At 40.3% G+C, this 27,286-nt stretch overlaps 1 protein-coding gene across 8 annotated transcripts in view; it reads right to left on the bottom strand.

Moving 5' to 3' along the window:
* PTPN14 (protein tyrosine phosphatase non-receptor type 14) overlaps positions 1 to 27,286 on the bottom strand; it is a 109,604-nt gene that overhangs the window by 34,289 nt on the left and 48,029 nt on the right. For all 8 annotated transcript variants that reach the window (XM_035564885.2, XM_050709381.1, XM_035564880.2 and 5 more), the window contains 2 exons: positions 26,171 to 26,340; positions 1,540 to 1,637 (listed from right to left, as the gene is read on the bottom strand). In XM_035564885.2, the coding sequence (XP_035420778.1) occupies positions 1,540 to 1,637; positions 26,171 to 26,340 (268 nt within the window). The remainder of the gene's footprint in view (positions 1 to 1,539; positions 1,638 to 26,170; positions 26,341 to 27,286) is intronic.

The following is a 27,286-nucleotide window of genomic DNA, read 5'->3' as shown; positions in this document are numbered from 1 at the left end:
TCATGAATAAAGCAAACAAGATTAGATGCAGGATCCTGATGCAATGGTCTTTGAAATATATTACATAGAAAATTCAGAATAATACTGACTATTGCAAAATGTTATAAAGACTGGCTAGCTCCCAAAGTCAGCAAAAAGCTCCAAGAAACACAGGACCAGTGAAAAATATCCAGTGTCTATTTATCATTAACTTAAATGCTGGAAAAACTTAATTTACTCAGAGTGCAAAGTTTAGTATGTAATTTTGCGTACATCATCTCCATTACTCATAAAATATTTCAGTATTTAATGGAAAACATTTTTCCTTCAATTTTTAACCAAGCAATAAGATACTGTAACAGAACAACTCTTGCCCTAAGAAAGATTTTCAAGAATATTAAAAAAAAAAAAAAAGTGGTTGCTGATACCTTTCTAGAGGATAGACAGGGGAGCTGGTGCAGACAGTGCCTAGTGCCTTGGTTTTCACCTGTACCTACACTGTTCCCCTCGATGTCAGAGAAGAGCATGAGGATTAACATCTTTGAAAGCTCATTCTCCAAGGCAGTTGCAAAGCATCCTGCAGACTACCAATGGCAGTCAAGAAATAGAACTCAGTCCCTATAAACTCTATATGTCCCTCCTGCAACTATTAGACTCACTCAAAATGGAAAATGAAGATTCAGAAAGGCCTAAATGAAAACTAAGAAAGTCTCGTATTTACAACAAAACAGAAAACCAGGTTTCAGTCACTGAATTTTAAGAGTCAAATTCTCAAATTTAACAATATTACTAGGGCATTTTATATCATAGAACCTGTAAGTTTCAAGAATCAGATCTTCATGTTTGTTATTATATGTACATACTTGTCCTCCCTCTGTTCCACCCGTAACCAAAGAGAAGTGCCCAGTGCATGATTGTCGGAATTCTATTTTGAGCTATCATAGTCACGGATAGACTGAAATATATTTTCTGCAAACACAGGACTTCCTCCTTTACCCACATACATTACATGATCGCACTTTTATTGATGTCATTAGGAGGCTCAGAATAAAACTCATATTGTAAGAAGTAGTTTATTATTAATTTATAACTCACGTAACAATTATGGTCATGTGTTCTTTCATACTGCAGGTAGCACTATACAGCAAAATGAGTTTTTAATTAAAGGCAAAATTAAAGCTGCTGCTATACTCTTTGATGTAACTCCATTTCAAACCAGAGAACGTGAAGTAAATTCATTACTGCAAAGCACTCTGTGGCTGGGGCTAGAACTGGAGTTTTGTTCAAATTCGCTAGCGTGGCTTTTAGAAAAGGGAAAGTTGAACATTGTGATGCAGTCCATCGTTCCCTCCCTGATGGTGTGAGTTTCATCAACAGCAGTCCACCTGAACACTTTAAAAAAAAAAAAAAACAAAACCCTAGCTGTTGTGAACAGGAGTCATGCATGGCCTTAGTTAACACCCAGTCAACACCTAGAACAATTCCCCCCCCCACCCCCAAAAAAAAACAAAAAAAAACAGCCCATGTTGGAAAACAGGCAGGCAGGTCATATCATCTTACCTTGCACTGCTAAACCAGCTAGTCGAATTCCCTGCTCCAATGAAGAACGCAATCGGCCATCAAGAATATCCTTTTTCACTTGTAGGTAATATTGGTATCTACAAAACAGAAAAGAAAACAGATCAGAAAGGCAATATGCATATATGTTTACAACTGAACAAGAGACTGCTGAAAGCAAGAAAAAACTCACTACAAACATGTCAGGCAGTTAAACAGCAGTCTGTGCCTGGCTTCAGAAGTTCTACATCATCTACCAGGTATATGCATGTTAGCAAAATAAATCAAAACGATCCCTATGTTGGCAACATTTCCAGGTATGAAAAGGAAAATAAAGTGTTCTAGTTTGTATTCCCTAGACCACATGGATGAGGGACATCTGCTGGGACTACCTATACCCTCCATAAATTCTGTAGAGATTAATAGAAGACCACATGTTCATCAATACAGAAAGAGGATGTTCCACATTTTTTTTTTTTTTTTCCTCCAGTGCCACCATTTGGATAGGAGAAATGGAATTTTAGCAATATACTCTTGCTACCTGGCATAACTTTATAGCCCACATAGAAGTTTAATTGGCATCCCTCATCTATAAGGTTGACTTAGACACAAATCAAGCAAAACCAGCCTCTAATGACACACTTGCTGATCCACAACTAATCACAAAGTAAACTATGTGAGTTTTAACCACGACGACAGAACTCACACATTTCAGCTTACATTTGGCAAGAGGACATTTGGTGAGGACAAACAAGAAGCTTTCCACAAAAGCTTAACAGGTTACTGTCCCCATCTGTGCATCCCTTCCATCCACTGAACTGTATCAGACTCACAGCAGAGCTGACCAAAGCAGCAGGGATACGTACCAGTCCCTCCAGCATATCAGGTTAAAGTCCAGGAGAGACAGCTTTGTTAACAGACAACAACATTTTATTCTGCAGGCACCCACACATGTTCAAATGGGCTACCTGTGTTGGACGGACAGTAAAACCAGCAAGGGACAAGACAGGCAGCAGAAGAAATTACAGCCACAATTGCAAGGACACCATATCAGCCACCACCACGACAATAATTAGAGTTGAGCTTTGAGCTACAGTGATATAATAATCCAGTGTCCATCAGCTTAAAATTCTGGTGCAGGCATGCGTAACCCATCATAGCTGAGATGAAACATTTCCTCCTCAGCCAACAAGCAACAACAGCTCATCAAGCTGGAGCCCAAAGGCAGAGGTACTGCACCAGCGTAGCCACAGTCTGTGTGCTCAGCCTCATGCACCCAAGCCTGACTTCGTGATAGTAACTGGTGTGCCTGGGACACCCAAGTTTAGAAATCCCCAAATCCAAAGGGGTTTCTCAGTCTGTGACCAGACACGTCAGTCTGGTGCAGCTGAACCAAGTTACAGGGTTACAGCTTCCCAACAGTTTACTGCTCTCATTGGGAGCATGACTGCTCACCCTCGCTAACCACAGAATATCCTGAGTTGGAAGAGACCCACAAGGATCATCAAGTCCAACTCCTGGCCAAAAACAGAACTGCCCAAAAATCAGACCATGTGTCTGACAGCGTTGTGCAAACGCTTCCTAAGCTCCGGAAGGCTTGGGGCTGTGACCACGGCCCTGGGGAGCCTGTCCCAGTGCCCCACCACCCTCTGGGTGCAGAACCTTTCCTTAACACCCAGCCTGACCCTCCCCTGTCCCAGCCCCAGGCCGTCCCCTCGGGTCCTGTCGCTGTCCCCAGAGAGCAGAGCTCAGCGCCTGCCCCTCCGCTCCCCTCGTGAGGGAGCTGCAGGCCGCCATGAGGCCTCCCCTCAGCCTGCTCTGCTCTGGGCTGAACAAACCAAGGGACCTCAGCTGCCCCACACACGTCTTCCCCTCTAGGCCCTTCACCATCTTCATAGCCCTCCTTTGCACACTCTCTAACAGTTTTATGTCCTTTTCATATTGTGGCACCCAAAACTGCATACTGCACTTGAGGTGAGGCCACACCAGTGCAGAGTAAAGTGGGAAGGCACCTCCTCAAAACAGCATGGATTTTTAACTATCTACTTGAGCTAAAACAGATCACTCTGCGAGAACTGGGTTAAGAAAGAAGTCATACACAAGCATGCCTGCCAGCCTCAGAGACTGCAACCTCTGCAAAGGCAGAGCAGTCAGACTGGGGGCAGTAAGTGCCTAACCCGACTCACCTGCAACCAGTTCACCATCTGATGTTAACCTTGAGCCTTTGGGAATAGCATATAAACAGTTCTTGTCGTAATGATTTCATGTGTGTAAGTCACATTCCCAGAACCAAGGCAATTAACTTTTCCTTCCTGGAAGGGAGAACCACTATAACATCACCTGTGTTACACGGATTGCACTGCATTAACAATACCCCCAAATGTTACCGTTTAACTCTGCGCGGAGGCACTAGAAAACACTTATATGCTTCAAAAACAGCATAACCCAAACCATTCTTTGAGGGGTATTAATCTAATACAGCATTTTACATTTTTCCTCAGTTAACTCATTTGTCAGCAATGAGATGCAGTAACTTGCCACTAGACAGCACCACCGCTCTGACCAGACCTGTCTTCACAAGGTAGCAGCACTGTACGTGGCTGCAAACGTTGCAGTGCAGAGGAATCCTGTCGATGAAAGGGCTGTGGATGTATCCTTAATATCTGAGAAATTCCCCTTTGAGTTCACAGTTTTTATGTGCACTTAAAAAGGTAATTGTTGGGTTACTCATTTTTAGGTTTCCTCTTCCCCTCTCCTCACCTCCCCCAAAAAGGGAGAAGAATATTTTCAAAGAAGAAAAAAAAATTTCATTTGAAATACTTAGATTTGGCTTTCACACAGACTAATGAAGGTTAAAACTTCAATCGATTTTGAAATTTGATGGTGAAATGCAATGCAAAAAGCATATTGCTTCTCTGATCCCTATGTCTCAGCCCCAGGCTTCACACTTGCTTGGTCCTGGAGAGAAGTCAGCTTATTTGCAAGTTCTTTGCAATGACTAAATCCCAATTCTGAAAATACTCATGCTTTCACGCGAGCTTAACGTAAATTGCTTTGTCAAGTATGCAGGTGAGTAAGTGTTTGCTGAATCTGGTTTTACAGACCTGTAATCTGAAAGCATGCTATTTATGGCAGTGGTACATACATATGCATGAGTTGCACATTCTAGTTGGGCAGAACAAAAGTAAAACCTGCATCTGCCTTAAAGCTCTATATAGGTAGAGCTATTGCTAAAACAAACACAAGAGGCTACATGAAATCCAAAATAATGTAAAATCTTATCATGACACCCTAGCTCTATAGAAATCAAGAGTCTTACCGGCTTTAGTGAAGCCATGATTTCAACCGCAGTGCCCACAAAAACGTAGATAAACCATAGTATGCGTTATCTCAGTAACCATCATCAAAAATAGGACATCAATGCAGTTACTGTAGTACCAACTACTGTGACGAAGACTTTCAAAAGGAACAATGATGTGCTGTACCTGCAATTGCAGACTGCCAATGTTGTTTTAAGAAATTGTTTAAAGACAGCACGCAGCATCCACTTTATGAGAAAGATGTCCATTTAAAGGTGTTCAACCCTGTGCTGGGAAGAGGTCATGCTTAAAAATCTTAACAGCGCTATTCTATGATACTACAGTACAACACTTACGTTTACTGACATTGCAGAAGAATAAAAGTTTAGGATTTGTTATTACAGATTGTGGCTGCTTAAGACATGAACTGGAGTCACTAATTCCACTGTCAATGAAGAGGAGGAGCTGGGCTGTCACTGAACACCCTGGAGGAAGCTCCGCTTGTAGGCCATGATAGCTCTAAGAGCCACTGATTCATGGCTCAGTTGTGCTTCAAAACTGTGGTCAGGCTCTCTGCCCAGTCAACAGAGAGCAGAAATTGGCCCATATTCTATCAAGGATTTGATGCTCCTCCATCTAAAATTATGTTAAACATTATTATTATGTCACTATGCTAGCTGAGACTGCTCTTTGTTTGGATTGTAAAAGTATATCTGTAATTTGAAGGAAATCAAACGTTTTAAAAATGATTTGGCTATAGATTCACTGAGGAAAGCTGTTCAAGAACAGCAGATAAAAACATGCATTTCATAAGCCTCCTATTAAGTGGTTTAGATGGGAAAGCATATGGAAACTGAACAAAAGAGAAGTTTGCAAACTGCAACCCCAACTAATAAAAGACAAGAAATTCAGAATTAAGACTTACAAAGCTTTAATCACAGAGCCAGTCTGGCATACTAGGGGAACACAAGACAGAAGAGAGACTGCCACAACCAAGTGGGTGAACAGCTGGTCTCTCACCTTCATTGCTCATTTCGGGTTAAAATTTTTTAGCAGAGCCTTTGTGTATTCAATATAATAAAGGCTACTACAGTTTGCCAGCTTGTAGTTAATTCCAAGGGGAATGGGAGTGGACAACAAGTCTGAACAAAGCCATAATTGTAAGGATATCATTTCCCACAACTCTATTTAGCCAACACAGAAAACATGAAGAGTATATTTGCATCTATTGCATTGAAAAGCACACTTTTTCTAAAGTAAATAAGCTGCAATTGGACAATTATGAGAAAATATTTGAACTCCAGAAGCAACATCTGCATTTTAGCAATATATACTACATCAGAGGGTAAAAAAAACAAATAATACTAGAAACATGAATAAGGGTACTGGTTTAAAATTTAATTACAAGACTCAGATTCAGACTCAGCTGCAGCTGTGTAAATCTAGAGAAACTCTATTTGCCCATACAATTCTGCATAGACCTCCCAAGACCAGTTTCATGTTTGTGCTGCTGTCACATCAAAAAAAAATAAGTGGGCATTTGTATAGAGTTGCTGAATTCGCTGTACACTTCAATCACCACTGATTATCCGATGTATAACCTCTGCCGCTCTTCTAAATGTGCAGAAAATAACTGAGTTCATTCTACTGGTTTACATTCTCTTCCACAACAAACGTTTCAAACACTGAAAACGATGCAGAACCTGGCCCAATCAATAGTGGAAATGAGATCTGCATGGAGGTATTAAGGGCTAGCCTACAACAGCAAGAGTAAGGGTTAGTTTTGCAGAGTAACTGTATTGGTACACTGCATCTTCACAGCTTTTCTGCTATGAACTTCCACAAAGAACCACAGTATAAATACTTCATCAATAATTACTCAATTTTATCAGACCCGGTTGCCTTAATAATCAAGCAATATCCAACTCTACTAGGAAACATACACAAAAAGGATAAAAAACGTCTATTGACAGAGGGATTTATAATCCATCTATTTCATCCACATACATATATATACATTTGTATAAAAGATGACAGACTAGAGATAATAAGGATTAATGCTGTACTGATCAGTCTGGATTTTTGTTATTTTTCCCTGATTTCAGTTTCATTCTCTGTATCACAGGGGCAGGAAGGGTTTGGAAAATACACATCTCTGGAACAGCAGCTAACACTTTTTAAAAACTTTTTAATTGGTCAGCGTGTTTTGCTAGAAACTTCAAGCTAGTATGAATAAATTCATTAGGATTTCAGTATCAATAAACTATTTACCATGAAAATGCACACAAGCAATAGAAAACATGTATTAGTTACCCATGAGGTACAATTCCTTTAAAATTGTTTCTAATGATGCAATTACTGGCTTGACTTTTTTTTTTTTTTTAGTAACTCATTAGGTGCCATTTTGGCATCAAGCCTATCTGTTGGATAACTGCATAGCTATGTAGTTTAACTTCTTTTCTGGAGGAAGAGAGAACTGCTTTACTGTTTCATATGTCCAAAATAAGAACTCTTTAAGACTCAAAGGAAAGACAGATTTTCCCATATGTGGTTTAGCTCAAGTCCTTCAGCTCTTTCCCAACTTAAAAAAAAAAAAAAAAAAAAAGCAATTAGAGTACAATATGATCTTTTAAAATTAGGAACACAATAAAAGTCTCACTGAATCACAACAACGGCCCAACTCAGCTCATTTGGGTTCATCTCAGAATGGTACTATGCTTCTGAACAGAGACTCTGCAATGTACAGTTATGCAATAATCTGCCCACAGGGGAAGCAATTTCTCCTGAACAGAGGACTTTTATCATGTACTAAAATTATTTTAAGCATAAGCTTTGATATTGATGTGTCTCTTGTTCATCTTATACCTTAAAATCTTTCACAATGTTGGCTTCAATACTATTTAGCAACAGGATTCTACAGATACTTATATGCTACTTTTTAAAGAGAAATAGTTTTAATTTAAACATGGGGTCTTTCAAATTTTAGATAAGCCAAATGACAACTATTCACTGAGCAAGTAATGGAACTAATTGATAAAAAATATTTTTATTTATCACATACTTGAGATGAGTAATATTTTAACTCTTACTGGTTGCTTTTCTGAGAAAAACGTGCTTTAAATAGTATTAATGATTATTAGCCTTATTTTATAAATAGAAACTAAGCCACATAGCTGGTGAAGTAACTCATCTAAACTCAAGCAGGAAACTAAGGCAGATTCTGTGGAGTTGGACTTTGTTCCCAAGTCTCAATCAAGAGCACGGTTTACTGGATATTGCTTATTTCATGCAAATCACTCAAGACACTGCAAAAAAAAAATTTGACCACAAAATTGGACTGCATTCTATAGGCCTAGAAAGAAAGAAAGGCAGGTAGACAAGACCAGTCTTTTCAGATAAAACGTTCAGTATATTGGCAAAGCTGGTGTTTTGATTTCTGGGCTTGAGCATGCTGAAACACATTTAGATGCAAGGATTCAATCAGCACATCTTAATCTAAAGGTATTTACAAAAAGATGTACATACATTGATGATGTCATTGACAGTAACACAGTGCTAAAGTCTTGTCTTTGCCTTTCTAAAAAACTTAAGATGGTGCTGATAAACAGCTCGATCCTCTGGAATTTCATCAACTTATCTCCCAGTGAAAGTCTGATGTTTCACAGTACTAGACAATAGCCATTCATCTGGGATTTGTGATGGAATATAAAAAGCTATGGCTGTGCTTCACTACTAAAGAATAATATTTTTGGAAGAACGTTACTGAAAACAAACCTGCCACGCCCTGCAACAGACCTTCAGAAAGATCAGCAGACGTGCCAGAAAAAGATGGGAAGGAGACGAAAGGGCCTTTGTCACACATGCAGGAGGATATTCCTTCAGAAGTGCAAACTGTCAACGCCAACAGTAAAAACACAGTCATAACAGTTTTTAGGGTAGGAAGTCCTTGATCAAAACAACCCTACAAGGTAGGTCAAGGTTAGCTTCAGGTAAGCGAGAAATTAGATTGTTCAAAAGCAGCATCCAACTGTCTACATCCTGGTTTCCTTCAGCAGCTGGGTGGAAAAGATGATGGAAACTAAAAATAAAATAAATGAAATACATGGAAAGATGTGTCATTCCTTTTTCCCCTTCCAAACGAGTTAGAACAATGTGGGGTTAGCATCATTTTCATGTCTTCGTAGGACTGAAAAAAGGAGGACAGATCAAAACAATTCATAACATCTACCTCCACATCTCTCAATCTCTCTCTAAAAGAAAAGAGTTTACAGCTGAATGAGAGACAAGGGATTTTGGATAAAACAGGATAATTTCACAATGATTGGCATTTTGTTTTGACATGCAATTTGTGAGCATAAGGACAAATAATGAACAGCCTTGCTGACTTGCCTGCTCTGCAAGCAGTGCTAAGACACACAAAGTTAAGCTACCAGATCTGACCAGTTAAACTCCTACCACGGGCCAATACCTTCGTGGAAGGTTAAGGTCCAGCTATGAAGTCAACTCCCGGCTAAGGATACTAGACCAGGAATATCTCTGCACATGTAAGAACAGTCTGATCATAATTTTTCATTGCTTACTTGTTATATCCCACTTTTGTTTCATCAGTTTACTCCTGAAAGGTTGTTCATTTGTTTGCATTATCCATAGGGCAGTCTTAAAATCTCAAATGTCGACCCACAACCAATACTTTAAATGGCTGGCAGAAGATTTAAAACGTAAATGCAAAGTATGTGCATTTTAGGTGCAATAAGCTTTCTTCTGGAGTGAATCATTCAATGAAGTGAAATTCCTGCAGCAAGATGGAGCATTCAAAAAAACACAAGACTACTTGTGTTCTTTATGGAACATGGAAAATTGACATGGGATTGTTGAGGAAGGTACCTCATGCTTTACAACCTCCCACATATAAACAGGCGCTTCCAGGACAGCTTGCTATCAAAATATTGCAGCTCTCTGGCGTGCAGTGTTAAATGGATGATGAGTGAAACTCTTCACAGCTAAACCGAAGATAACAGCATCATATTCAGCGTTCTTGTTGGCAGCAGAAGACTGACTAAATCTGGAGGTTGGTCCAGTGCTGGAGTTTCTCCCTTTGTCAGAGCTGAGGGAGGTGGGCAGAACCGCTAGGCGCCATGCTGCCACTCTCAGGCCGTGCCTTTGCTGTGGACGCCTTCTGTCTCCAGCCATCAGCTCTGTGCCCTGCCCCAGCGATAAAGTCCTTTGAGAGAAGGGAGCTCAGATATTAAGGAAATGCTCTGCAAGTGTTTTGTTTTTCCTGTCATTTCGTACGGACCACAAGCACTTACACGCTCCCAGGCCCTGTTGAGGCCTGCAGACATGACATGAGCCTTCCAAAACACGTACTTCTTTCTTGAAAGGCTTAGCCAGCAGATGCAGCTTTTTTATATCCACCAATTCCTCTGTATTTAAAAAGGAATCCCCCAACCACAACAGGTCCATCCTCTGTCCTAGGATCTATACTTTTTGCTAACAGTGTATTATACTTTTTGGATACTCTGAGTTCAAATAAACCCACAAATATGAAGCCAAACCTTAAATAAAAAGGCCAGTAATAGCATGCTTTAGCAAGAAAGGAAGGCATGCCACAACCTGATCCCGATTTTCTGCCCTTGAACTCTTGAATTAATTATAACAAATTACAGGGAGCCCCACTACAATTTATAAGCACAATAAACTCCCTCACAACCACCTATAATTTTATCAGGGTTAATCCAAATACCTAAAGAATTATACAGTACAAAACTCCAACATGCCTTTTAGAGTAAAAAATGTGGGAAGCCATATTCTCTTGCCTTACAAGTCCCATCTCTCAGCAAAGGCTAAGCTTGCTCTCTTCAAACTGGACTCCAAGAGAGCCAGGCCCTAGAGCATTCATCTTTAAAAACGTCGGAGCGGGATTGCAAAAGTAAAACAGAATGATCAAAATCATATGATGCACAGAAGTCTATCCTTTAGTGCATTTTCAGCTGAAAAACAACATTTAATACAAGCACAAATATTACATGGAAATACTAGGATAAAACATTTGGGACTGAAGAGTTCATCAGACACATTTCTTTAAACAATTTTCTGTATAGCCATCTGTTTTGGATTTTAAGCACATCCTTAAAATTTTATTCTTCAGCATGGCAGACTTCAGACTACTCACATAGTCAACCTTAACTACATGCCCATGTCTCCTGAACTGAGACAAACACTTATTTTGCTACAGAGATTCAAAGGCTATGATACAGGAGACACTTGCAGGCTTGACTTCAGTATTTGATCCTTAAAAAAAAAAATAGAACCAATTCAGGTAGCTGAATTACTGAAGAGGCCAGATGCAGCAATACCACCTACTACTTTTCATACATAGATCTTAAAGGCTGTGGATGAAGACAAGTATTCTCATCCTCATAGCCCACCACCGTAAAAAAAAAAAAAAAAAAAATGTTAGCAAACTGGGGGGTAAGGAAGGATGCAACTTCCCATAAGAGTTGTAACACTGCAACTAAACCCAGATCTCTTCTCCATCAGTAGGCTCCACAGATAAAGTGGTTATCAAAGCCTATGAGAAAAATCCCTCTTGGTAGGCTTCCTTCATGTTTTTTTGTGCAGTCTGCAAGAAAAAAATATCAGTCCTTGACTTTTTTGTATGCATGCGTGCTTTTTTTATTTTTTTTATTATTATTTTTTTGCAACTGCAAACCAACAGGGTCTCATGACTGCTGCCTCCACCTTCATCTACCTACTAACGTGGTCTCCAACATTTCTACATAGGATTCCAGGGCTCTTTCTCCTCACCCTGGGCTCTGTGTGCCAGAGGCAGCTATTGGCCTGGTTCAGGTGCAGGACCTGATCCTGGAGCTGCCAGGGCTTTGGTGTGCCAAGCCACTCGCTGCCTTGGTAGCAAAACAGCTGGGACACAATGCTATATCCCAAGGAGGCATGGAGCACACCACCCAGGAGACACCACACTGCAGAGCAGTGCTACTAGCTGTCACCCCTCTGACTGACCTAGCCTTGAGCACCACCCTTCCTTTGCTGCAGGACATAAACCATGTTTCCATCTATGTATTGGAGCTCCAACCACGTACAGGCTCTCTCTCTCTCTCAGTGCCCATATAAGTGCTCAATAATGTGACATTGCATGCAGCCTATGCACCATTTCCCAATCAATTAGTAATATCTTAAAAACATCAGGTCCCACGCACAGAGCAAGCCATGCCCCCAGATCCTTAGATGTCATGAAAGAAAAGGCATCTGTGAAGGTCCACCCTCACAAAGATGCAAAAATGAATAGATGAGCCATGGCTACATATAGTGAAGGCTACTAAACCTTACAGGGAAGAGAAGCACAAAAACCCCTCTTCGTTTTCCTAGTTTGGAACCAGGAAGGATTTCAGCAAAAATGAGATTAGACCCAAAAATGTTAATAAAGCTAAGATTTTACTGCTTTTACTCACACACGTTGACTCAGTTCAAAATACACTGTTGCTTACCCTGAAAAGTATACACAGCTAACCTTCAAGCTGTCTCCACTGTGGGAAAAGGTGGTTTAAGTTACATATGGAAGCAATATGAGTCAACAGTTTGAAAATTCTCCTGGTAGTCAGCCAGGTTAATGGCCAAGCAGGTTAGAATATCATGCTAAAAAAATGTGGTGAGTTAACTAGAACATACATAAACTCTAACTCATATTCTGCAATACTGGAAATAAATAGGTAAGTCTTTAAAACTGGGTTAAGTACAGGCATAACTCTAAATTGTTCTTTACACACAAAGATGAAGACTTCTATATGCCCCTTGCTTCCCTCCTCCTTTATATCAGTTGGAGTAATTACAACCTAGTGCATCCACCCTATAAATCTAATCTCATTTTTGAATATATTTTTAAAATATTCTTCTCCAGTAGAACTCTAAACTCAGAAATGACAGAAGTGCACTAGCCTTTTCTGGGTAAGTACACCTCTGTGTATTGATGCTAAAGTTGAACAGAGCATATACCAGTGAACAACCTGTATGCATACATAAGCACCCGGAAGCACATTACAAGAAGATCAGTCTGCACGTGCAGACCAGCATGCAAGTATACTCCACTGTTACTTTAGTCAAAGAAAAAATGAACACGTTCAAACTTCCAGAATGTGTGCTTAAACTGAACTTCAAATAAAGGTTCTGCTAGCTTGCAATGAAACCTTGTTCATGGATTTATGGAACTCATTTAAATACTGATGATGGTTTTCTGTTGTTGTAAAACCTTTAAGTAATATTTCAATCTCACAAAATCAATATTGAAAGAAAGGTCTATTGATTTTAGGGGAATTCTACACTGGAAGGCGCTTAACTCCAGTCCATTCACTGTTGCCTCTTACAGTAACCTTCCCTGGGAATACGAAAACACTGTTTGAAATGAGGCACAATAAAGGTGCCATCTATCTGTTGGGCCTTCAGTACAGTAGCTCATACTCTTGTGCAATTATTATTGAAGCATCTACAATTAGTGCTTACAACCAGCAGAAAACATGAAAAAACAGGTTGTTTCCCTTTCTCAAGTATCTTGGTGACTGTAGAGCTTTCAGAGGAATGGTTGAAAACAGGCACCCCACGTCTGCAAAACATGCAATAAAACCACGGCTGGGAAGTTAACATCCCAATGAACACAACCCTACAAAAGTGAAGGCAGCTCAGATAACAACGGGTAATGTTGCCAGAGAAATATGTGAATCATTGCCCTGTTGGGTGGGTAAAGTAGAATCACTTCATGAAACAAATAATTATTCTTTGTAAGTCTTCAAAAACAGCTGAAGATATCAAATGCAGAAGCAGCTGCCAAAGATAAAACAGTGGACCAGTAAACATCTCACTGCACAGGAATCTGCCATCTTCCGACACTGACACTTCTGCCAAATTCTTGTTGAGATTTTCAGCTGCATAAGGGCCTCCATGCAAATGCTTCTTTTAAACACATTCAGAGACTTCAGGATTGTACTGACATCCAATTGCAGCTTTAAGCTTTCTACCCTGCCAGTAAGGGGAAAAACAGTAAAGGTATTCAGCTTCATGAAGAAGGGTATGTTTCAAACTGGATTTCACGTGTTGCATCTCAGTGGTAGAGAAGGAATAAAGTTTGCTTCAGCCTTATGGCCATCAAAATTAAATAAATTTGATTGAAGTCTTGCAATGCTACTGTAACCAAGATTTCTATTGCCTGTTGAATTCTTGAAATGTAATAGTAACACCAAACAAAAGCACAGGTCTGTTTGCTTTCAGGTTTCTGACCTGGATGACACCTTCTGATGATGTAGCCAAATTTCAGACATCTACCTGAGACCAGTGAGCCACAGTTCCCTTTTCAACACAACCAGTAGAAAAAGAATGAATCACCTGAAGAAAGTGATCCACAACAGAGGAATCCTGAATCATGCCCATTTCTTCTCACTGATTATACAGGAAGTCTAGAGCAACCTTTATTCTTGAGGCTTCATCAAGAGAAGCTACATCACTGCAGCAGCACCAGACTGTGTCGTGAAAACCTGAGGTGTAACATCCTGTAGCAGTCTGCACTTCACTAAGGACAATGCTAGCTACTGCAGCACGTGGGAAGATAAACAGGGGAATATTAGTCCCAATCTAGGTAACATATTCATCTGTCAAAACCAGTGCCTTAAACTACACCGGGAGACAAGTCAGAAGCGGCATACCTGTCTGTGAGGCACACCGTAATATTCACTGTATATACCATGCTACTTAATGAATGGGCAACCCTATTCTGCAATGATATGCATTGCTACTACACCTTAAGGGGAAAAAAGGGAGTAAAGCACTTTGCAACAGTCTAAATGACAAAGGCAGTGAGAAGCGTAGTTCATGGATTAGAAGAGAAGGATCCCTTTCATCTTTATTTGAGGAGATGCATAAAGGCTGATGGGCACTTCTGTGACTCAAGCATCTGGGGATGACAAGCGTTTTCCATTTTTCCACTTCTCCTATTCCATCTCCCATAAACCAAAAAGATTAACTAGAATTCCCCCACCTCTTTTTTTTTTTTTTTTAAAGGAAAAGGAAAGCAAAATCGCTCCATTGCGGTAGCTATCTCTACAGCAGTTACACTAAAATTTCACTTTAGAGGAAGAGAACAGACATTACATACTCAGTAATTCTCAGTATAACACTCACGCTTCCCACCATAATCTACAAGTGAGAAATTAAAAACAGATATTTGCTGAACTAATGGATTCCTTTTTTCTGTTCAAAAACATAACAAATTGCTTAAAAACATGCATAACACCTTCTCCCTGAGAAGTCTAGCTTAAGACATTAGTGCAGTAGAGGTCAGAACCAAGCTCTGAGAAGTTGGGCAGCGCCTTGGTACGGCAATAACAAATGAAGTGGATGATAAACTGTCCTTTATTAAAAACATTAAAAAATAACCACGCATCATTTGGCCTTTACTTTGAAGCAAATATTCTTTCTAGTTTATGGGCAACAATAATTTTTTTTCCTCTTTCTTCTCCACAATTAAAGGAGCAAAGGGAAACAGTTCTAGTACCAGCACGCCACTTGTTTGATACTAGAACTCCATAGGCTTGTTTATTTTCATAAAAGTGTATTAAAATATGGACTATTTTTAGGCTAGCAATTACTTCTTGCATTTATTGCATGCTACTACAAACCACGTCCTCTACTCTGTGCTAACTGCCAGTTCAGAGGAATGCCTGTACATAAAACATTTATATTGACATAATGTAACACACCCACAACACTGAATTGCATCCACTATCACACTTTCCTAGTGCTTCCAAGCCCTAAATGTTCTTACCCGTGGCCAGTCCCGATGGGAGACATGACTAATAACACCTAGCAGCTCAGAATCAAGCCCTTGGATTCTGTTTGAGAACACTGGAAACACTGACAAGACAATTTAACAGATGCCCTGAAGTGCTGCAAGTTTTCCAGCACATAATATAGTCTTACCATTTGAAAACAGTATTGTCATTGCAAATTTTTTAATGCTGTAACTGTTGCATAGCAGAGCCAAGGAACTACATTGCTCCTACTTCTGCTGCTATTTTTTCAGGTACAATAAAACAATATAACTAGTTTTATTTCTTCTCAGTGCTTTTCCTGATGCCAATAATAAATGAAAGAACAAAGAAAAAAATTTAAAAGGCACTTCAGCTTTAAAAAACACATTTACTCTCTGCATATGCACACTGAGAAAGAGTTACTTCACTCCCAAATTCAGTGACAGTTACTTTAGTTCAAATGACTTTCTCTTCATGCAACGCAAAAAGTCACAGTCTAAACGAAAGGAGCAATTCTGCATGGTAGGAAAGGAAAAAAAAATCCCCACCTCTACTTGCTTTTATAGTTGCGTCTATCTGTTCTAATGAGAGGACGACAATACACTGACAACTTTCAGAGAACAAAAATCCATCAAAAATTACCCTGTTTAGAGTCATTAGAACAACCACCAGAGCAAAAGCTTCTTCAATAAAGTTTACAAAATCTTCTCGACTGAAGCTCTGTCTTCATTTTAAAGAGAACAAGCTCCACATCCATTGTGGCGATGGCAGAGTGTTTTTGTCTATTGCAAGACATTAAGCTTGAATTTCAAGCCTACAAATCATTATTTCTGTTTAGAAATGAAATGATGACAGAACAAAATTCACTTTTTGCTTGCTCCTTTATACCTCTATATCCTCTCTTAACCTGATAAGCTTCTTGGAAGTCAACAGCTAGCTGCAGGTTTCTTGTAGAGTGCTTCAAGAGCAGATCTAGCTAGGCCACGTTGTTAACCAACTTCTCACAACTCCTCCAGCAGTGGAAGTAGAAGCCTTAGGAGAAGTATAGCACCCAAACTCTCTGCCCTCACAACAGCATGTGTTCAAGTCCTCTGTAATGTGCCCTGCTCTGTAGGCTCAGGTCTCCCTGTCCCAGGACTGTCTCCCCTCAGCTTCCACATGTGCAACAACCGTAGCTGACATCTAGCAGGCCTCCAGCCATCCACACTCTTCATCCTCTAGTAAGAGCTGCTCAGTGTTCAACGCGTGCTAGGGCCACCTATCCAACACACAGACTCAGCAAGTGCCTCCAACAACACGTGTCTACGAAGACAGAAAAGGAAGATGCTGAGTGCCTTATCCCAGGTGTGAATGTTTCTAGCAGCCTAATTGGCATGGAGGAATTCAAGCTGGTCTGCCCAAGACCAAAAGAGGAAGCTCCAGCACACTGTGTAAATGGTGGTATCTTTTCTCTTTAAGAAGAATAAAAACTCAAAACATACCTTTGTTGCCATTTAAAAGAGCCCAATAAATAGGTTAGAGAACTTCAAAAACTGTCAGGTCTACTGAAATTGAATACAAACAGTTCCCATTAGAGGAGAGATATGTAAGAACACGTGACTAAGCACCAGAACATAAAATAGGTATTATTTCCTCATGATCAGATGAAAATGTGGTGCTGCCTAATGCCAAGACATTCCTCTTACAACATTTCCAACCATCACTGCCACGGCCTTCAAAACACAGTAAAGCAAGAATGTAGGCTGTAGTATCCAAGACTGTATTTATAGTTACGCAACGCTTTTTTAGCATTGCTACATATGTACTGCACAACCACACACATGAAAACACATTCACTTTCTGGTCTAAAAGCAAAGTATAATGTAATAGATTAGATCTAAGCATCAACAGCTTCTTAAAATATCTGGCACAAAGAGCTCAGCTTTCAATAATCAACACACAGAGAACAAGCTCCCCATTCACTGAAGAAAGTCAGCAGGGAGAAGGGTTTGCCCTCCTCAGCAAATTATTTTATAAACAGGGAATTAATGTTGAATCTTAGGTCTGTGTTGAAGGAGCTCTTATTTTTAAGTTAGAGTTCAAACATTTACTAAAATACACAGAAAAAAAAAAAAGCCCAAACCCCTCAACCAAGAATATTACTGAAAAGCAAAACAACGCATAATAGTATGAACACAAGAAGACCTAAGCAAATACTGCACATTATTTGTTGTTGTTGTTGTCCTCTACAAACATTAAAGCTAATTAAGTAACAGCTTGTTTACAAGGTAGGCAACAAGCCTAATGTGTATTTTTTTATGCTGCAGTAGCCAGTAATATTAAAAAAAGTCTAATAATTAAAACAAAACAATAAAACCATCAAAGGAGCACCAAAATGCAAATACCCCAGACTGCCTAAGCCTGGGTGGCCACACCAGGCTCTTAACACTCATCCAGCTTGCAAGCAGTCGCAGAGCTGCTCCCCTGGCTGCATGAGCTCTCTGGACAGTAGCTGGGGTGGCTGAGGGCTGCTGGCTGATCCCAAATTCCTGCAGCTGGAAGAAGGCGGCAGCCAGCACTGCAGGACCCATTCACAGAATTGTCCAAAAGATGACAGTTGGGATCCCTGGGGAGTTAGGACTACCTCCACCTACCAGCGATGCCAAGAGTTAAGCCTTTCCCCCAGCCCTGCAAGATAAACTGGACTTCCAGTAAGAGACAATCGGGACCAAGATCTGTAGGGTCAGACAGGCTGGCAACTTCAATCTAAACCAAAACAGGATTCAATTCCAGCAGACATTTCATCTCCCATAGGTTTACAAAATTTCAGCTCCAGAGTTCCTGCTGCTTCCTCTGGGAGACCCCATCACAATGCATTCTTGTAAATAAGACATTTATTTTGGTGCTTGTCCTAACTCTTTTACTTGGTTTCATGATGCAGCACCATGCTCTCGTTCTTCAATTCAAAGGAAAGCATCGGTTCTGCCACATATAGATCAGTCTTCAGCCTGTGCCATGCTCATAGTTGTTCCCCACCACTACCCTGCAAAAACTATCTTGCATTTTCACTTTCCAAATCATTTACCTGAGGACAAAAAGTTTGACAGGAATCATGGGAAGAAATTATCTTCCATTTTGAAGGTCTGACAACCTGTCCTCTTCTGCTCATTTTATATGACCTTCACGTATGGAAACGATTGTCTTAATTCGTGAACGTCTTTTAAAATTACAGTCCATGGAACATAGCTCTAAAATAGAAATATGATGTATATAGTATAAATTTATATAATTATAGAGTTGGAAGCATTGTTAGAAGAGAAACTACACTGGCTCATGCTACGCAAGGATCCAGCCCAATATAAGAAACAAAGAAAATCTACAGAGACCTAACCAGAAATAGTTAAAACCAGAAAGCCTGTGTTGACCATTAGTATCATATTTGTGTAGAAGCTAACATCTTAGCTAAGATGAGCATCGTCCTTCCAGGTGGGTGGCCACGAAGCTCTTTCCCATGCCAAGAGAGGGCCGTGTTGTGGCCTTTCCTGAGTAATGTGACCAGAACTGCTCCGCAAGCACAGCACAGCTGATAGCACCTGCATGGTAGTTTAGACATTTCCCAGAAAAGAGAGCAATAGGAAACTGCTTGCATTCATTTCCCTGCAAGCTATACAGCCTACTCCTGGATGATGTCTTTCCAGTAGAGCAGGCATACTCTTAAAATGTGCTGGGACAAAGTACACCATAAAATCAAAATGACAAATGTTCTTGGGGAGGGACAAGTTTGGACAAGGCAGTAAGGCTTCCACTGTCTGAAAACCAAACTTTAAAACCAGACTTTTCAGCTTGGTTACCCCAGTGATACTGAATGGTTGGATCACCAGGTGCAAGAGACCACACTCTGGCCTTTTGTTTTTTAAATACTCCACCTTCTCTCTTGCCCCCACTTCTCACTCATCTGCCCACCCATGCAAATTAATCACACCTCTCTTCTCCTCACATCCTGAACCATATTTCTCTTTTTAATATATATATGTATACACATATATACATACATATATTTTTAAAGTGTTGCTGAATTTTTAAGAACAATTGGCATTAAAAAAAAATCCTCAGGGCCTACCAAAGGTGTATTAACAAGCACAACTACATAACCTGCCCCAACCCATCACTGCAGGCAAACACACTCAGGGCTGTCCTGAACAAGCCGTATGGTACACATTGTGTTGTTTTTTCTGACACACCATGATATACAAAGTGCTTATTTTGGACAATGGAGTCACCACGGTGCTCAAAATCAACTACCGTGAACTTGGAGGTACACACAGAGGCTTCTCAGACAGCCACAAGCTGGAGATGTGGCCAAGCATGAAAAGCAAAGCAGTTTAATGTACTTTACTACCCTAACAGTCAAAAGAGTTCCACATCACTGAGCCTGCCACAAAACCAGACTGGCACATGAGGATATGTTACCCAGCCTTAACAGAGCAATTAAAAGCACCATTGGGAAAAAAAAAAAAAGTGACTGGTGCAAAAACTCAGCTGACTGCACTTGTATTAAAACCTAACAACATATGACGATGTTTTAGCACGTTTATAAGAAGTAAAGCAAAACTGACTAAGAGCAAAGATAAATGTCTCACCCACTTGAGCTTTAGAAGGACATTTTTTGAGAGGAGGGAAATAACCTTGAGAAGAAGGAAAAGAAGTCCAAACTTCAATAAAAAATAAAAATGGATTTGCTAGAACATTTTTCCCAGTAAATATGAAAGGGTCACACACCACATTCTTCCTCTCTGCTTTATCCTCAAGTGATTTACAAACTCACAGTCATAATTGTCTGTAGCTATGCATTATAAAACCAGTTGTTTTCAAACTCTTCACCTAAAAGTTGAAGGAAAAGTAAAGAAATGGAAAGGTGGGGGATTATGAAGAAATATTTTCTTAAAAGATAAGCAGTAAAAAAAAAAAAACCTAGAAGAAATTTTGAAGAAAGGGATACGTTGACAAAACAGGAAATTGTTCATTTAGTTAAAGGAGGGTAAGTTCAAGGCTGATTTTTCACAGGCCCTCCAAAAAACAGGCCTGGCAGCCACAGACTAATTCTCCACCTGCAAACACATGAATGCAGGTGCAGTCATCCCATTCCAAATATTCAGTGCCTTCTTTCACTGAAAAGCTGCGCAGCATGCTCTTTGGGGAAAATGCAGAGCTGACAGCTGAAGCTGAGGCAAGCACCCAATGCAGCACAGTGCAAATGCTGGAGGACATCTCTTCCTACATCGACATACTAGACTTGCTATGTGTAGTGCCACAGGTGCCCTGCCCACCCATGGCACTGAGACTGGGAACTGCTCTTGTTTTGCACTATTATGTCCCACTCTGCAACAGTGCAAACCGCATCAGACATTACTAGGTACAGAGCACATAGTAAGACATAGAAAGCTTCTTCTTCAAAAAAAAAAAAACAAAAAAAAACACAGACCAAACCACACCTTCGTTCAAGCACAGGAGGCTTAGCGGTATGATGTGTGAAGATTGAAGTAACATTTTAGTCCCCACAGTATCTGTTTTCCCTTGAAAATGTAAACAAAAAAACATAGATGGACACAGATTGTCTGATATTGGTACAGAAAGCAGCACTGCACACATTTTCAGAAAGCCACAAGAGTGTGGGGGTTCTCTGTTTTTGGAACAGGAGCACAGTGAAAGCACTCTTGTTTACTCTAGACACTGTACAAAGACTTACTTTTTTTTAAAATAAGTGGTTGAAAGGATGCCCCCCCTCTGAGGAGTTAGCAGAAAATAAAAGGCAGATTTATATTTCTAATCTATGCAAATGTCTACTCTACAGGGCATCACAAAGACTGCTTTATATCAGACAGTATGCAAATCCCAGGTGCCTTAAATATGCCAAAAGCATGTGCAGCATCTCCACCTGCGACGGCTGCTCGCTCCAAGAACAGCTGGATGACTAAAAAGAGGTTATTTAAGTAGCCTGTAGAGCCTTCCATGAAAAATTCCTTTTGCTAACGTGCCAGCCCCCATACTCCCAAACAAATGGCATCTGCTGTAGCTTCCATCAAGCCTGGAGAGATTTTTATTTTTTTTTTTAATTTGGCTTATCTGGTGTGTTTTAAGAATCTTTTTTTTTTTTTTTTTTAATTACAGTAATTATAAAATGGTGGAAGTCCTTTGATGCCTTAGGAAATGATCATGGGGCTATACTTCGTAATTCCCACTGGAAGATCTCTGTGGGACTGGGTGCAGGTAGGACACTGGGACTAGAGGTGGAAGAGATGCTGGAGTCACTGGGATCTCAGAAGAGACAGGAGTAAGATCAGCAGGTACGTACAAATGGGAGCCTCAACCCAAGACGAAAGAAACAAAAGAAACAGTTCCCTACTGTTCTCTACTGTAGGGAAACAAGAGGACTAGGGGGTGGAAAAAGGTCTTTTAGGAGAAGGCCCAGCACCAAGAGTATAATGGTATTACTCTGAGAGGAAGGCATGGCAATAATATTTTGTTAATTCCTCCAGGAAGAGGCAGGTGGCTTTTTGTATGTTTCCCAAAGATATCTTCCGGAAGCTTCCATCATAGGTCAGGAAAAGCAGCTGTCCTGAGAAGCCTCACCACTTGCACGCAAAATCACTAGCCAAACAAGAGCTACTGTGTGTTACTGCTGCTTCTTACTCTGTCCCAGTGCTCCGCTTAGCTCTGTCTGAGGAGAAAAACAAAAAAAAAAATCATAAAACAAACAAACCCCTCACCACTGGTGTTTGCATCTTTAAGCAAGCAACAAATTAGTAAGCAAGCCACGGAGTCAGATGTGACCTGCTACAACAAATTGTGTGTTCCCCTGAATACCCCTTTGCCTCATCTTTTCTTGCAGGCCTCTGAGGTTGACTTCAAGGAGTTGTTAACTGAATAGACCACTGTCAGACTTGTTTTCACTTTCTTTCCCAAGGATCCCACAGGCCCTCCTCTCTCACATTATCACAAATACCCCTTATGCCCTAACTACAGACATCCCACAGAGCTAAGGCTGTGCCTGCAGTTACATGACAGGCACCTGAAGCTCCAAAGGTCCACAGTGAGCAGTTACACGGTGATCTAGGAAACCCATTCACCCACTCCATCACTCCACAGTCATCCACACCTTTGAAATGAGATCATCAGGGCACAAACTACGATCCAGGAATTCCCATCTAAACATTAAAAAACACCTTTACTGTGAGGAGGACTGAAAAGTGGAACAGGTTTCCCAGACAAGTTATGAAGTCTCCTTCCACAGAGATACTCAAAACTCAATGTGGCACAGTCCTACGCAGCCTTCTCCAGCTCTGAGCACAGGGGTTGGACTAGATGATCTCCAGAGACTTCTTCCAACCCCAACCACTCTGTGGTTAGTGCTGCTACTTTTGTTTACCTTCAGCATGCCAGTTGACACTCTCATGTTGTACCTCAGATGGACGGTACTGACTAGTTGCTAGTAGTCACCAGACTACTATTAAATTTCTCTGCCAGCATGTCACGGATGGACAGGTTTCCACAGTGTCTACTTGCCACTGGGGGACACAGGGCTCAGAGCAATGTTATTCTCATTTCTGCATCCACGTTTGGCTTGTCCAATATAGGAAGTTACCAGCAAAACCATGAAAAGCTCCTGATCGCCACCAACACTTGTAGACAGCTAAAATCCAGGTGCCTACAGGCATTATGAGCGTTTCAGAGCTTCCAAGGTGTACAGAAGTTACAGTTTTATAAACAAACCATTATGGCTTCACCTAAATAGAAATTATTTTATTTGTACAAGGATTCCTCCTACTAGTCCCAATCACCAACCAACAGTAGAACATAAAATGGTCCAAAGATTGTTTTGAAGAGTCAGTCTTTCAAATAAAAGTGATAACAAAAGACTGCCTCAAAGCTCGTGACCAACCCCACAAACAGAGCTGTTCTTGCTCAACAACACCTAAGTCTTGGATCATTTCCCCTCTTCCCAACAACAGCACATTGGGTGTGGGGGCTACAGTTCCTGGAAGTAGGGCAGAATATTCAACTCAGGACAAATCTTTCATAACCAGCTATCAAGCCACAGTCTATAACCCTATAGATCAGAGGCAGAATAAACCATCTCAGTGAACTAATCCCTTGGTTTCTGAATACTTGTGGCCTATGCAAGTGTTTATTGAGGTATTCTCAGAAGATTTTTCGTCATTTCATCATAGGAACATTAGCCAATGCTGGAGTCTTCAATTAACGGAAAGCCTGGACTGAGATGGGTTTCACCACATCCAGGAAAGCTTGGAGTTAGAGATGTTTCCATCACGAAGAGCTTACACAGGTAACAGGTTCAACACTAGCAGCGCTGTCACTAGTTTTGCAGCTTCAGCCTTTGGTGATGTTTTTGTTTTGAGGTTGGGTTTATTTGTTTGAGGTGGTTCTGCAGCTTCCCAGAAAGAGATGAGTGCTTGATCAGAAGTTTTGCATTTAAGACAGATTTGTCATTTGCATGCACACATAGAAAAGTCAAACACATACGCACTGAGTAGGCAAGTCCTGTCTCACTATCACAGGTAATCACATCACAGTCAAGTCTAACCCCAAAAGCAGCCAGTCTCAATTTTAAAACAAATGTTTAATCTATTTACCAAGAGTAAGCAAAGCCCTCCAGAAACCTAGAAACCAACTCTATTTGTCCATCTAATCACACTTCAGACTATGCTTTCCTCTGCCATTTCTTTCAGAACAGTTCTCCATGTCCCTGCCACTCATCACTTTGAACTTGAGATTTACTGCATCTACCTAGAATTGGCACAGTTGAAGGTTTGCTGCCCTTACAACACCCGCAGTGAAGCGATTCCTTTTCAAGAGACAAAAAACAAATCTTAACAGGCTATTCTGTATCTGAGATCCATTTAGGAAGCTGCTGTTTTTGCTGTAGATATTCAAAGAAATATGAGAGGCACTTATAAGTCTCTACAGCTTATGTTATCAATCACATCAGAAAAAAAAAAATCAGCAGCCACTCAAATTGAGAGTGCTGTGAAGTTCAATTGTCACTGAAATGTTTTGTTATTACCAAGCTGTGCAGCATGAGCAAATATACCTCTGCAGGTGAGCTATGAATGAGCAATCAACACTGCAGGCTGCAGCTTGAAGAGATAATAGCATCCAAGTATCTACAATTGTTCCTTGCACACAATTAGGCTGGGACTGTGCTAACAAATGTGAGCAACAGAAAAAAAAAAATTCAGACATTCTGACTTCACATTAATTAATTTTGAAGGAAATGATATGAGGTTTCCCTCTCCCAAAGCACAAGAGACAGGAACACATGGTTACAGATAACCATCGACATTCAGTCTCAAGTCTATTTGCAGGGAAATGGAAGTTGTTCTATGGTGTCAGACCACTGTTTGGCAAGAATTCTGCACAAACAGTAGTCAAGAGACTTGCTGACATCTGTCATTTTAAAAAATCAAATCTTCTGCATCCTACCGAATTCCCCAGTTCAGTGTTAAGAAAAAATCCTTTATATCCTTTAAAATATACCATTTGCAAATCCCCAGAATGTTTCACTCTTGCACACTTTCTAGCATTAATCCACTCTTTCTCAACTATTTATACATCATTTTTAGATACGATGACCATATGGTGAATTTCACATTTGCAGGAACAGGACGTTTTTTCAAGGCTGGTAGAGAAAGCTTCTGCCAGCCTGTACCCCTTACCCAGTTACTCCAATCTCGACCTCACAGTGTACAGTTGTGCTGATGCAACTTTGTTCTAAACCAGATAAATGAAATAACTTTGGTTAAAAAGAAAACAAGCCCACCCCTTTTGGGGCGAGGTGGGCTTTTTTTTTCCCCCCAAATACAACACAGATGTGAGCAAACCACAGTGATGTGGTTTACAAGAACAGCCCCTCAAAACAGTTGCATTGTTACAACCACAGCACAGGGCTCTGTATAAAAAAAGTAATTCCCACATAAGTTGTTTGCAAAGGTACACCCTGATCATAATTAAAGGACTAATACCCTCTAACAATTTTAATCCTCTTGTGAACTATAAGGGGAAAGACCAGGAATGGGATGGGCAAAACCCAGAAAAGAAACCAAAGTTCACTTGCAGCAAAGCACAGCTAGACATGAGAGTAATAAACTAAAAATGTATATAGAGGTCACCTGTCTACGGCTTTCTTTAATCAGTAGGAGGTTAAAGAAGAGTATGGTCACTGTGGTCCCTTTTAAAATGTATTTCAGAGTTCTAAACATGTATCTATCAGTCCTTTTTTGTTTCTGCAGTTTACCACATATAATCATTCACCAATACTCTTTTCAATACTCCTTTTTTTTTTTTTTTTTTTTTTCCCCTAACAGATACAACCTAGTGGTGATTTCTCACTTTTTCCTATTTGGACTGTAGGCAAGAAAGGAAAAGAACCAGAAGATACCTGAGCAAATACTGAATGCCAGAAACAGAGCAACTGTCCGTTCCCTCCCAGCTATAACACCACTGTGTGAACAGAGGGAATTCACATACCTTGTTACCTCCTGCTGCAGTCTGGAAACACTGGGCACGTAGAACATTACCCCAAAGAAAAGCAAAGGCTCATTGGCAAACTTGTCCAGCTGCTTCTTCAGAGGCTTTTCCAGTTCAACCCAGCGGGGTTGCTGGCTCTTGCTGAGAAACCAAAGGCCAAAGTAGTGTGTCTAGATAAAGAAACAAAATAGCGTCAGTTTATCTTTTTCAGCTAGACCACACACACAAACCAATGACAAATGCAAATAAGAACAGATGGCATTGTGTCAAATCTTCTATTCCCATATGCAGCACGAGAGTATTTTTTTTAATTTATTTTACTATCCTGTGGCTTTCCGAACAGCCTTGAAGACAAATTAATATTGCAATAGACTTCATGCAGTACTATCAACTCTCTTATGTCTCCAAATGTATAATAAAGAGGTCTGTCTGAGATTATGGCACAGGTAACAAATGGTTTACAGAAAGTGCCTGGCTCAGTTTTATTTGACATGCTTACACCTGCACCTTGTGAACAGACGGCAAACACTAAGTCTCAATCAAAGCACAGAGACTTCATGAGATGAGGCCCACTGCAATCAAAGGACAAGGCAACTCTTCCAACTATAAAGAAATAATGCAGACCAATATACATATCAACAATTATCTACCAATACCAGAACCATTTCAAAGATGTATGTTACGATTAACAGCAAGGACCATAACTAGAGATATGAAGAAAAGCAGCAAAAGAAGCATTTGTGTTTAATAAAGGAAAAAAGCCAACCCGCGCTTGGAAATCTGACCATAGCCCTAACTGTGAGGTTCATACCAACATTTTTTCTACAATATTTCAGCTGATAGCATCAGGAGATTTCCAATGCCCTCAATACAAAATTTGACTCTGTACTAACACTGAAATGAATCAAACTGAAACAGCAAAAGGAACTTTCTGGACACCAAGCAGATGCAGGAACTGAAAGTAGGATCATTATTTCTGTAGTTTTATTTCAAAAACATTCTTGAGGCTTAATCCAACTGACTACCTATTCAATAAAAACTTCCCAGTAGTTTCTGTGAGCTTAGATTAACCCTAAAATAAATACTTACTTTGTTATTATAATTTAACTGGACAAC

The sequence above is a fragment of the Cygnus atratus genome, chromosome 3 (assembly GCF_013377495.2).
Source record: "Cygnus atratus isolate AKBS03 ecotype Queensland, Australia chromosome 3, CAtr_DNAZoo_HiC_assembly, whole genome shotgun sequence".
NCBI lineage: Eukaryota > Metazoa > Chordata > Aves > Anseriformes > Anatidae > Cygnus > Cygnus atratus.
This window is presented reverse-complemented; position numbering and strand designations above follow the sequence as displayed.